General features: G+C 44.7%; 1 protein-coding gene across 2 annotated transcripts in view; it reads right to left on the bottom strand.

Annotated features, from left to right (window-relative positions):
- Positions 1-12,910, bottom strand: part of ZBTB10 (zinc finger and BTB domain containing 10) — a 31,178-nt gene extending 18,268 nt beyond the window's left edge. Inside the window, exons 1-2 of one of the 2 annotated variants that reach the window (XM_064154611.1) lie at positions 11,712-12,910; positions 3,326-4,223 (exon numbers count right to left, since the gene is read on the bottom strand). In XM_064154611.1, the coding sequence (XP_064010681.1) occupies positions 3,326-4,223; positions 11,712-12,656 (1,843 nt within the window). In that variant the 5' untranslated portion in view covers positions 12,657-12,910. The remainder of the gene's footprint in view (positions 1-3,325; positions 4,224-11,711) is intronic. The other variant, XM_064154610.1, reaches the window with a different exon arrangement.
- Positions 12,911-13,243: the final 333 nt, after the last annotated feature.

The raw sequence follows: 13,243 nt of genomic DNA on the forward strand, positions 1-13,243 counted from the left end.
TTTGGATACTCCTTAAGAATCAACATGGTCAGCTCTGGAAAGCATGAATAGCATTTCACAGTACACTGGTACTGCAAACACAGGCCCAAATGAAAAGCTACTTCCAGAAGGGATAGAACGTATGAAGGGAAGCAAGAATGCAACAAATTAGAATCACAGAGCTTTTATTATGAACTGGAAACTGACTAAGAAATGTAGACTGGCTACAATGTTATTTTCACTATGGTAAATAGTTAATTGTAGGATGCACCACAGCTGTAAAAACAGTAACTTTTTTTTTAGCAGATTATCAACTAGAAGGGAAAATAATAAGATAGGTTGGAACTTGCAGTGTGAAGAAAAACAGCTCATTTCATTAACAGAGCTAAAACGGGAGAAGGCTTCAAAGTTGCAGCAAGAGTAGCTAAATGAAGTAAGAGGGTGCATGCATTTTAAAATCCATCTCAACTTCATGAAGTTTTTTGAAGCTCTAAGTACTACTTTTGCAGGGAAAGTGTTAAATATAAACTTACTGAAAACACAGGGTGAAATTAAGGAGGAGTAGACATATCTTTATGAATACCTGTACGAAAACTCATGTTTAGCAAGGAGCTCAGAAAGCTCTGAGTACTTGCTATGTAATATTTATCTAGCAGGACCCAACTGGAAAAGCTACTTACTGCCACATTCAAGGTAGCGGCTTCTGGGGTAAATTTTTGTAGTGAGAGGCATTTTCTTAATCAGGCTTCCCTTCTACCATATCCATGGTGTTCCTTTTCCCCTCACAAAAACAGCAAAACCATTAATCAAGGCTACAGCAACTCCCTTTGCATGTAGCTGGGCATCTCATAACCACGAGCTAGTGCTGATTATTCTCAGCAGCGTATAACCAGCCGAAGGGACAGTGCATTCCTACACATTCATCATAAGAATGTACTATTCTTTTTCTTCTCACAGCATTGTCTTCTATCTGTTCCAGATATAAAGGCATTTTTAACTCCTAGAGTTTATTATTTTTGGTAGCTTTTCATCTCCACAAGAGATTTAATCCACAACTAAAAAGTTACCATATAACCTGTCGGTTACTCTACAACTCATTCTTGTCATTCTTCCAATTCTCCACTCCTCCCTTTTCCACCTTTTCTTGGGCAGAGGGGGAGCAATTGAAAGAAGACTAAGAGTGGAATACACCTGCAGAGCAAATTAAAGTCTAGCCAGTAGCAGGGGAGAAAAGACCAAATGCTGAAGCACAGTTTCTGGGTGAAAGTACCAGAGCCCTACTTCCAGTATCTCTACCTTTTTTCAAACAATGTGTATGCACATAAGAACTCCATAAAATAGTTTATTACAGAAATGGCTTCCAAACCAGTTCTGACATTGACAGTAAATGTAATCATTTCCATGGTACTACTTATACTGTGCTCTTAAAGTACCAAGATCATTAATTGGCGCTATTCTACAGTTCAATACAGCAAACTCCCTGCAAACATAGAACCTTCTATGGCTTTAGGCCAACACTACTCCACAAATTCAGTGTGCCCCTAGCCTCTAATACAGCTCTTTTCATCAAATTCATGTGTTGAGTGTATTTGGAGGCATTCTGTACAAAGAAATGGATGTACCTTGTCATTTAGCTACCCTGATGCTGTGGACCCAAGGCTTCTTAAGTTTACTGTCAAGAAATAAACATGTTTCTAAAACAGTTTCTATTTCACTTTAGCAGAAGAAAACCTGTGCAGTCTAGGAAAGCCTGAGCTGCCCAGATGCACACTCCCAAGCTGAACTGCAAACCTGTCCACTGAGTTCAGAGGCAAGCCAAGCTCCTGAATAACTTACAGATTAATGTGAGCCTCTCAGAACAGTTGCTTCTCTATAGCTGCTCCTGTTGGGCCAACTCTATGGCCATAGCTTGTAGAGGCTGCTCCTGTGCCGGAGGTACAGTCCACAGCTCCAGTCTGCAGCACTCTGCACTGTGGTGCTCATGCCTTTATCAGTAGAGCTCAGGGCACAGTCACCACATGGCCTCTGCTAGCCTGCCCTACTTCCATCCACTGCTTCCTGCATCTCAGCAGCCACCAGTTGTACCCACAGGCACCTGCAGTACTGCAGACACAGGTGCTGCAAGGCCCCAGCAGAAACAGTCTGTTGCTGCCACCCTCAAAAGGATTTCTCTCAGCCTGGTTTCTGGACAAGTCTGGGGGTACAGGAAGAAATTCAGGCCAGCCTGCCTTCCTTCCACTAAAATAAATACTCACAGAACTCAGGTTGCTTTCAAGTCTCTAATTTGTTACTGGAACACAACAGTATAAAGGAGTGTTCCACATTTACAACTGTGGACGCTGATTTTTTATTTCCCTCTTAATGCTACCTTTAGAATCTGGGAAGCAGAAGATAATCAGTCCCTTGATGTGTGAAGGAGGCACACATTTTAAAATGCTTCAGAAACACCTGAGAGATCTTCCTTCCTGATGTCTCAAATCCACCTTTCATTTGACTTAGTCAAACTGGGGTAAGCTTTCAAAACTGCTAATTCATCTAAAAGTGATAGAGGTAAACAGCAGTATTTCAAGTATATATACTTCAACTTCAACTACTCATACAGTGTAATAATAGTTTTTAAAGTTAAATCCTGAGCTTAATTACACTGCCCCAAATCCCAACTACACTGAACAGTCTGGTTTTAATTCTTTTTGTGACCACGGTTTGTTTAGCAAACATGTATTTAATCTTATTGTAGCATTTACATTAACCATAAATCCTTAAGGAGAAGAAGTCCTGTGAAATCAGCTACTCTCAAGATTTGCTTAAAGAAAATTGTTCAACAAAAAGCATCCCTTCTACCATGTCACATTGTGGCATCTCCTTCCAATTCATTTCAGAAATCTACTTTAGGCTATTTTGTTGTTGTCTCTCAGACACTCCTTCAATAAAAAGCAGCAGAAAGCTAACTTCTCTTCCTAGGTGACACCTAGGTGAAGAATATCACCAGAAGAATCCTTTGCAATCAGCTACCATCACTAAGCACCAGCTATCACTCTTTGATTTTGTAGCTAATAGCAGCGACATATTACATGTAAAAACATTAGTTCCTAGCAGCCAGTGAGGATCCCCAACTGAGGCATCAAGCACAAGCAACACTGCAAGGCACGACATTGTCATTCCCTTCTCTAGCTAAAGATACACTGCTGTGCCTCAAAGTGGAGAACTGGATCACTGGTTTGGTGACCCATCTGGTGTGAGGACTTTACTAGGAGATCCTGTCCAAACATACTTTCATAAATGTTAAACTGTAATGCAGTTTTTAATTCAATAATTTAGTTTCCAAGTGACATTAAGCAACATTTACCTGTTTCTTCCTTAATAAATGACAAATCCTCTTCTGGATATGGGACTGATGGCTGCAACACTGAGCAATCTTCTGAGTTCTCTTCAGTATTTGGTGGTATATTATAAATAAACCTCTTGGCAGTTTGGTTTTTCCTTCTTGCTTTGCCAGGTTCTTGAACTGATTGTCCTTGCGCACCCATGTCATTCCACACAAAAACTTTTCCTTCACCTTGAGATTCATTTTCAGCCATTTCAGGTGAGCTGTCCTGGACCCAACTGCAGTCATTCATTTGGTAGCTTTCCATTTGGCCCTCATCAATCGAGTAACCATCATTCTCAGTTTTGATGCTGCTTGCCAAGTTGGTAAGGTTTCGTGTTGCCCAGAAGCTGGCAACTTTCTGATCCCTCGGGGACAAACCATCCCTACTAACAGATCTTCTGTTGTAATCCACGACAACGGTCTCTGGAGCTTCCGATTTGATACTTATGTTTAAGGCATCTTTAATGAAGTTGCGGCAGGACTGGACAACCTCCGTCATCTGAAGGTAGCTGGCCACTGACATCACTTCAATGGCATTTTGGCTCGTAAGCACGAGGTTACCAGAGTATAAGAAGTCCAAGATGACAGAAAAACCTTGAACAGCAACAACATCTAAATAGGTAACAGTGGTTTGGTTACGGCTTTCTTTGTTTGTAAAGCAATAGAGAGTCTTAAAGAAGCGGCTGCCTGCAACCAGGATGTTCTTGTGAGCTCTGAAGACCCTCCCGCTCACCACAATATTAACGTCACAAAGAATGCCTTTCTTCCTCTGCTCGTTGAGCTCTTGCAGGAGCTGATAGCAGTACGAGTTCTCATTTGGCCTGCTGTTAAAATCACAGTATCCTTCATTATTCAGTTCCGACGGCAACTCTGACTCCTGCAATTAAACCAAACCACAACCATAATTAGTTCTTAATGAATGCTCTCCTTAGTCCTCCAACACTATAATAAGGATATGAAAACAAACTCAAGCTGAGAATGTTATTCAAACCATTATTTTTAATTTATGTTCTTGGTCATAAAGGCAGGCAGGAATATGTAATTACAAAAAATGCTTCTGAAAGCTAAGAATCATGATCTCATGCTGCACCCTCTGCCCTCAAATCTGAAACACCACAACTAGAAGAATTGCCTCGAGGGCAAAGGAAGTGAAATTTCAGCCAAAAGTAAGGGAGGACTTAGTTAAGTGTGAAGCATTTGTGTTTAATCCACTTACATTAAAGATTCACAAGTCTCTCTAGCCAAAGATTTAACTAGGTGGTTCTCATGTATCCAACCCCTCATTCTCCCCCCATAAAACTCCACTTCTAAGAGGTTAAGTAGAACCCTGACAACTCATTCAAGTTTTTCGCATGCTTAGAGATTAGTAAATCAAGATTAGGTCTGTATCTCCCCATCCAGCTGTTTTAAAGAAAACACATTACTGGAGGAGTGATAACAGCAGATATATTTCTCATAGGGGTCTACAAATTAGGCATTTCTTTATTGTGTGCTTGTGGCAGGTTTAGGATTAAATGGCGATACAACACAACAAGGAGAGAATACTGCAGGTGATCAAACAAAATTTAGGCTTCCACTACTAAAACAAAGACTTTCTTCAATCAAGCTTCACTTTTTCAGTAGCAATGCCTTTCACTAGTACATACTTGATTAACAGCACGTACTCATTTGTCTCTCTACAACCCTCTTATGATGCAATCTCACATACAGCTTGAAATTTTCCTAGAAGTAGTATGAAATGATTCAGCATCAAGAAATTGGTTGTTAAAAAAAATTAGTTCAAATACTGAGAGGCTGGGTAAGTAACAACAGATCTGAACTGGATTTTAGAGCATTTAGAAAACTTGTAACTGTTGTTTAGACACAAACAGCTCAGAGATGCTACAAAGCAGCAGCTAAGAGACAGCAGGAAACATACAGACTGGTGTGTTCGAGTCCATACTTAGATTGATGGACATGTGCTGCCATCAAGAGCAGCAACGGTAACAGTTTATTTTATACTACACCTCCAGGACTCTTCTTCCTAGCAAGTAAGGCCAGTGTAAAACTAGCTGGCCTCAATGTACTTCAGGATGAGAGAATACCAGATTTTGCAAATTCTATCATTGTTTTCTCCTCATGTTCTCAAAACACTCACAGATTTGAGGGCTAGAGGCCCAATCTCAACTGTCTCAACATCAGAGGTCAAAATCAACAGTAACAAGGTAATGTTAACGCTACCCCAAGCCCATAATCTACACCGGGGCTAAAAAAGTATTACCCTTTATTTGCAATTATGACAGAAGGCAGCTATTTTTTTTAAGGCACTTTCCACCACACAGGAATTAGTGCATTAAATGACTAGTCCCCTCAGGTTACAATCACCCCAGTATGGATCACTGGGATGACAACTCAGACTGTAATTGCATCCTCTAAACTGGTATTTACATCTACAGGCAGCAAATGATGCCTAGCACAACCAAACAGTAAACAGTGTTACTACATCATCTCCTACAGAAAAACTGCAGTTTGACATCACATGTGAGTTGCTTTTGTATCTCTTTTCCACAAAAAACACTTCAGTTAAGAGGCAGAAATAAAAGCAATTTGGCTTTTCTGTGAAAACAAGCAACAGATCTTTGCCAAATCTTGGCTTGGTATTTTCTGCATGCTCTCTGACATAACCAAGTACTCCCTCAGATCAGAGCTCTTAAACAGAAAGCATGTTTCAAACAAGTGACAGCTAAGCAGGGTTCTTTAAATTCTCAGTGGATTTCAGATCTGGACTAGCCTCCTGTCAATCCAGCAACAGAGCACTGCGTAGTTTCAAAACACCAGTTACACTGACTTGGATCAGACTGAGCTGAAAATTGTAGTACCCAAAAGTGCTGTCACTTTAGACAAAGTCTATCACGAGTGACTCAGATCTCACACAGTAAATTTTAGGTAGGTGCCATGAGAGCTGACAGTTTTGTTCTCTGGAAACACCTTAAACACCACACAAAATAGACAGTTAATCAGGGGCAGACCTTCTCTTTTGACAAATGTCTGATTCAAGAATGGAGACAGAGCACATTTTAACTCTGTATTCAGTCAGTCAAGCTGAGAAGAAATCAAGATTTACAATTTTTTTTTCCCAAGAAAACAACAAGCCAGCAATATGAAAAGAAGATGTGGATCACAAACATGCTACAGAAACACAAGACTGAAGTCTTCATTATGGGAAGAGCAGAAGGCTGAGTGAAAACAAGCAGTATTAGGGAACTAATGTCCAAGCTATCTATCAGGGTGCGTATTGAGGGAAAGAGATCAATAGTACAGCTTTACATGAGTGCATAGAGCTCTTCAAAACTAACTGCAACACTGAAATGGCTGCTTAACTGCTGGTGTGGAAGTACCTAACCCTAATGCCACATCTCACAGGCTGGATGTTAGGAGGAAGTTCCTCACAGAGAGAGTGATTTGCCATTGGAACGGGCTGCTCAGGGAGGTAGTGGAGTAGCCGTCCCAGGAGGTGTTCAAAAAAAGACTGATTGAGGCACTTAGTGCCATGGTCTAGTTCATTGGACAGGGCTGCATGATAGGTTGGACTGGATGAGCTTGGAGGTCTCTTCCTACCTGGTTGATTCAGTGATCTCAGATGAAATGAAAGCCCCAACATATCAACAGTTCCTGAGCCTATGCACACCAAGTCATAAGCAGAATTAACATTTACAGTGAGGAAAAAAAAGTAATATCCCTCAGAGTTTTAAACATCTCCCCCTGATACAGAACAAGTGAAACACAAATCAACAGGATCTAAGTGTAGAAAATAATCACAAAACACTGGGAAAAAAAAAAGTGTATCCTCAAGCTTCTGTTACTGTGTTGTGTTCCTGGCACATCATCATATGGGTACTGTTTTTCTGGTGAGAACCACAAACTTATTTGTATTCGCTTAAATGTATTTGCTTAAATGTTAACCATATCTTCCAAATAGAGACCAAATATCCCCATCCTCTAAATTATCTCAGCACCAAACCACTCTGTCCTTTAATAAAAGCTGATTAGAAATCTAGAATAAAAATCAGAGACATTACAGTTTTAATAGTGGCATTCACAGCATTGTAACTCTGACAAGCTTCTCTCTGTAGGCAATTAAGAAGTGGTCCAAGAGATCAGACTGATCAAGAAAACCACATTTTTGTGTGTGTGGATGTTATATGTACATAGACAAACGGATGATCAGCTGCTGGTGGGCTTTGGTTTCCTTTCTGTACATACTTTGTGTGCTTTACAAATCACAGGATGGGTGAGATCTGCTAGGGTTGTTTAGCCTAGAGGAGGCTCAGGGGTGACCTCATTGCTGTCTACAACTACCTGAAGGGAGGTTGTAGCCAGGTGGGGTTTGGTCTCTTCTCCCAGACAACCAGCAACAGAACAATGGGACACAGTCTCAAGTTGTGCCAGGGGAAGTATAGGCTGGATGTTAGGAGGAAATTCTTCACAGAGAGAGTGATTTGCCATTGGAATGGGCTGCCCAGGGAGGTGGTGGAGTCACCATCCCTGGAGGTGTTCAAGAAAAGACTGGATGAGGCACTTAGTGCCATGGTCTAGTTGACTGGCTAGGGCTGGGTGATAGGTTGGACTGGCTGATCTTGGAGGTCTCTTCCAACCTGGTTGATTCTATGATTCTATAAATTCTGCTCATCTGAATACTTCAAAGATTAAATGTATATAAATCACTTATCAAACTTATCTACAAGTTAATAAGAGAAAGAGATGATCAAAACCTGCTACTACAAACTTGCTTTTCTTTATCCTCCTGGTCTACCATCATATGCTGTCTCCTGGGAGCAAGAACAGTGAAGAAAGCAAAAGCAAAAAAAAACACACCCAGACCCAATCTGATCATAATCTCTATCTTAGCTATACAGACTATTAGAAGTAGTAATGCCACACTTCTGTAATTCTTTCCCCACTACCACACATTAATCTATAGCAGCTCCCCATGGCCCCAAAGTAATTCCTGTGCTGAAAAAGGAATCTTCTAATAAAAGCTATCAGAAACTTAAAGTATGTGCAGTTGCAGAGGAAAAGGACCTCAAAAGATGGTCCTATCAGCTCAATGCATGATGTTGCACTGCTATTTCACGTGCCATTGCACCATTCACAGAAAACTCAGCAGTTAAAAACTGTTCCATTAAATGCCTAATATCCACGGTTGGAGGTCTGGCAAAAAAAGAGTAAGTGCTATCACTTACTGTAAAGGCCTGACCTCCTCAACTTCTTTGCTCTGGTAAAAGTAATTAAAGAAGTTAACTTAGGAACACTATAGTGTAACTCTTACAGCTGAAGCACAACTTCTATTCATTGCTGCTCACATAAAGCAAACAATTAGAGTTCACATGGAAAAAAACAACACATCAAAGACCTTCCTCCTTTTGGAGAGTTTCTGCTTTAAAACAACACGCCTGTTAGAATGGAGAAAGCTTTTCTGACAAAGCTCAGCTTCAAATTATGGCCAGGGAGAAAAATGTTTTCAGAAGCTGCTTTGAGGGGAGGAACCCACAGCAGCAAACAGATCTGCATCTTATGGATTTAAATTCATCACAGAATTAAAAATATTTTGCAGTGATTTCTCAGTGAGTGTCTATTTCTTAATACTTTTAAATAGACTATTTCAAAAAAGAAAAAAAGTAGTTTCAAGCTGATAATATCTTTCCTTAAGCTTTAATGTGGAGACAATTTTTTAAAGCAGCAAAGAAAGATTTTTGTCTTAGAAGCACCAAGTGACTGCTCAACACCCTTGAATTACAACAGCTGCAACCACTTGTGTTGTATTTTGGCATTCCAAATTAAATGTATCCTCAAAATAAACTGAAATTATCACTCATTTCTGTAATATCCAACAGACCTATAGAAATTTCCACTGCTTTACTGTCTTGACACCTCCGGTTTCCTTTTCTCACTTGAACAGTGGCACTATGCCATATGTTTTATTAGCAGCTGCTAAACATGCCCTGCAGTTGAAGCTTGTCAAGTGAGGAATACATGTGTGTTGTCTCCAAGACAAAGGCTGAAAGATCTCACCCAAGTTTAATTCAATCTAAATGGTTCTGCTGCCTCATTATGTATGTTGGAAATATGGTCAGTGTACAAATTACCTTCTTTTGTTCCCAGTAGCTGGTATTGTAACATCTTGGGGAAAAAAAGTGGGGCTACGGTGTTAGTATTAATTTAAACACATGTATCAAGAAAAAAATCAAGTGCTATTACAAGCATGAATGGATATGGAAATTGCACATAAAAGCAGTAAGAAAACAAGATTCTTAATCAGATTTCCAATAAATTAACTGTAACACCACGAAACACCTTAGGCTGACTCTGGAAAACCTGGCGCTCCTTCCCTTGTGGGAAGGTAACTGAGACGTAGCTAGACAGAAATGCACCCAGCACCATTTTCCACCTGAAAACACCTATTTCTGTGCAGCTACCTCGCAGAAGCTTACTTTGTTTAAATCTTGTATTTAATACTGTACAAAAGAGCCATTTATACATCTTATCTGTCCTACCATCTGAATCTGTCAGTTACGTAAAAACATATGCTCAGTTTTATAAAGATCCCCATGACGAGGAAAGGTTAATCTTTGAATAAATACTTATATTATCTTTGGGGCTACTGTGACATGCAAGCCAATGTCCCCCCTTCCACTATTTAATAGTCTTATGACAGACTGGGGACAGGAAAGAAAAACCTGGGAGTTTATTAGGGAAAATGTTATATTTAAGCACAGTTTAATAGGAGAGAAATAAACTTCCAAGGCTGGCATAAATTAACAACATTTAGTGAGACAGGAGACTACACAGGGACAGAACATACTTCTACAGGGTAATCACTCACAACTCAGAAACTAGGCAACAAGGTGGTACGGAACATACCGCAGTAACATTAAACAAAAAGAACATTTTCAAAGATAGAAAAAGGGAGAAGGAAATTGAAACTTTCAAAACTAGAAACAAGTAACTTAGAGCAAGTTTGGCTAAAATACTGCAGAGTGAACAGCAGATCTCAAATCGAAGGAATCTGATAAAATTACCTACTGCCATAGAATGTCTTTAACAACAGCTGCCTGAAAACATACATACTGCAAAGGTAGTATCACTGATTTGAAGGTGAATGGTGCATTTATAAATAAAAAAATATTACTTTGGATAATGTACTAATGCAGCATAAGGTTTTCCTGCAGTACTTTTACGCAAAACTTGCAAGAAAACTTACATCCCACTAACATTTTATCTGCCATCCTGATATCATACCCAAATATTAGAATAGCAGCTCTTGTCCAAGGTACTCCCTAAAACGCTCATACAAGCTCTGTGTAACCACTGCACTGCAACTCAGATACATCCATACAACCAAGGTGCGGCTTTAATTAATTGAGCTCAAGAGCGAAAAACGGAACGAGTGGGTTTTCATTTCGGGTACCAGCTCGAGTCCTAACCTGAGAGCACATCAGTTTGTTCCTGCTGGCAAGTTTAACACCAGTCAGGCGGCCCCGGAGATGTCTAAGGATGCCTGTGCTGTAGGAGGAAAGGCTGCAGAAGGCTGGTAATTCAACCACTATACTCCAGGAGTTTTTCATCCACGTACGTTCCAGAGTCAGCCCTGCCTTATTCCTAAGAGCAGCCAAGAAACACAGTAATTTTAAGTTCAGTGTGGAACACGAGGAGTTTCAGTAGTCCTGAAGCCTGAGAGGAGAGCTGGCATATTAACATGGCTTTCAGGAAACCGCATGTTTATCTCCAACATACACCAAGCAATTGCAGACTTCTTGTTTAGTAACTCAATCTAAAGCAACACAGTCGGGAAAGTGAGATTTAGGCGAGAATGTCTTGACTACACAGAGTTATCCACAGGGACCACATCGTTCGGAACACAGAGAAATTCGAATTTCACGCCGGGAAGCCCCGGTTTCACACGCAGTCATTACCGGACACTCCGGTACCGCAGCAGGAAGTTGTATCGAGTGTTTTTAAATCAGTGCTGCTACTCATACGCAACTTTTCCCACATTGCCGGCTTATCTTCACCAGATAAACAAGTGAAAGCGGCACTCGCTCCCTCCGAACCGGTAACGGTAACCAGGCACAGACACAGCCAACAGTTTGCGCAAATGCTGCTGGGCTGCAGAGCGGCAGCGCTGAGCCTGCCAAGACCCAACAGGGCTCACCGTAAAACGAACAGCGGACTCAGCTCCCGCTTCGCGGCCGGCGTGCGACAGCAGCACGGCATGCCCAGCCCGCCGGGCAGCAAGCAACACAGGAAGCCATTTAAATCGCCCCACACACGTGGCCACAAAATCCCCACCAGCTACAGCAAAGGGTCACCGCTGCGGCCCCCTTACCTGCTCGGCGCTGACAGGCTCGTTGAGGCGATGCTCGGCGGAGAGATGGTGCCGCAGCAGCAGGGCTCGCTTGTAGTTGCGGGTGCCCTTGCAGAGCTCGTCGTGGCCCCCGGGCAGGGCCCCGCCGGACATGATCAGCTCGGGAGGGGCGGCGGCGGCTGCGGCGGCTGTGCACCAAGCGCAGGACATGAGGCCAGTCTCCTGGCAATAGTAGAGCCATGGGAACTCCTTGAGCCAGGAGCCCTGGAAGGAGATGTGCAGTTTCTGCAGCAGCGACTTGGGCCTGGCCAGCGGGAAATGCCTGATGCTCTCCCCCTCCCCCGCGCCCACGCTGCTGCCCTCTGCCTCGTCCCCTCCGTCGCCCCCAGACCGCCTGCTGCTGCTGCAGCTGCCGCCCTCCGCGCCGCTGCCATCGCCCAGGCTGCCCCCTTCGCCGTCCTCCTCGTCGTCGCTGCTGTCACTCAGGGAGCCGCCGTCCTGGACCAGTTCCTTCCCCTCCAGGAGACCCTCCGGCTCCAGGCTCTCCGCGCCCTCCAACTCCATCTCCTCGTCCGCCCCCCGCCCATTGAAGTGCTTCCGCGGCCAGGCCGAGGCCTCGCAGCCATTGTTGGCGGCAGAGGGGGCGGTGAGGAGCCCCCCACCGCCCCGAAAGGCCAGTGTCCGGCGGTTTCTCTCGGGAAACATGGGCCCGGCGGTGGGGGGCGAGACCGCGTCCTGAGGCAGCAGCAGCTCCTTTTCCTCGGCGGCGGTCTCCAGCTCCTCGGCTTCCAGCCCCTCCAGCTCCACTTCCTCGTCCGCTCCGCGCCCGTTCAGCGGCTCAGGGTCCTGCCGGTCCCAGGCCTCGGTCGCGCCGCCAGCTCCGCTGCCGGCCGCCGTCGCCGCCGCGGCGCTGACCAGGCCGCCGCCCCGAAACGCCAGCGTCCGCCGGTTCATCTCCGCGAACATGGCCGGCGCCCCTCGCCCGCCGCCTCCTCACGCCCCTGGCCCGCCGCTCCCCACCCGGCCGAGGGCTCTGCCCGCGGGAAGGGGTGGGGGGGGGAAGAGAGGCGCCGGCTGCCGTGCGGGAAGGGCGGGGGCGGCGGCTGAAAGCAAACGAAGTCGAGCCGCTCTTCCCCCCCCACCCCCAAACCCCGGCCTAGATCACCGCCCGCAGGCTCCCCACAATGGATCCCGCTCGACAGCGCTTCCGTCCCAACAGGCCCCGGATCAGGTCGAATGGCAAATGAACAACGGGCTGCTTCCCACAATGCACCGGGAGAGCCACCGCAGGGGAGGGGGAGCGCGGAGCTGGGGGGCGGGCAGGCGGGGGGGGGGGCGGCGGGGCGGGCGCGACCGACAGCTGGGGCACGTCACGCGCCGCCCGCCTCGCCCCGCCCCGGCCGCCACACGGCGGGGGGGGAGGAGGGGGTCACGCACCCCCACCCCCTCCCCCCGCCGTGAGGGGCCGCAGCCCCCTCTTCCCCTCCCCACCCCACCCCCCAACGCCCTTTCCGCCCGCGCAGGCGCAGGGCCGGTCCGCGGGTCCCGCGGGG

The sequence above is a fragment of the Pogoniulus pusillus genome, chromosome 14 (genome assembly GCF_015220805.1).
Source record: "Pogoniulus pusillus isolate bPogPus1 chromosome 14, bPogPus1.pri, whole genome shotgun sequence".
Lineage (NCBI taxonomy): Eukaryota > Metazoa > Chordata > Aves > Piciformes > Lybiidae > Pogoniulus > Pogoniulus pusillus.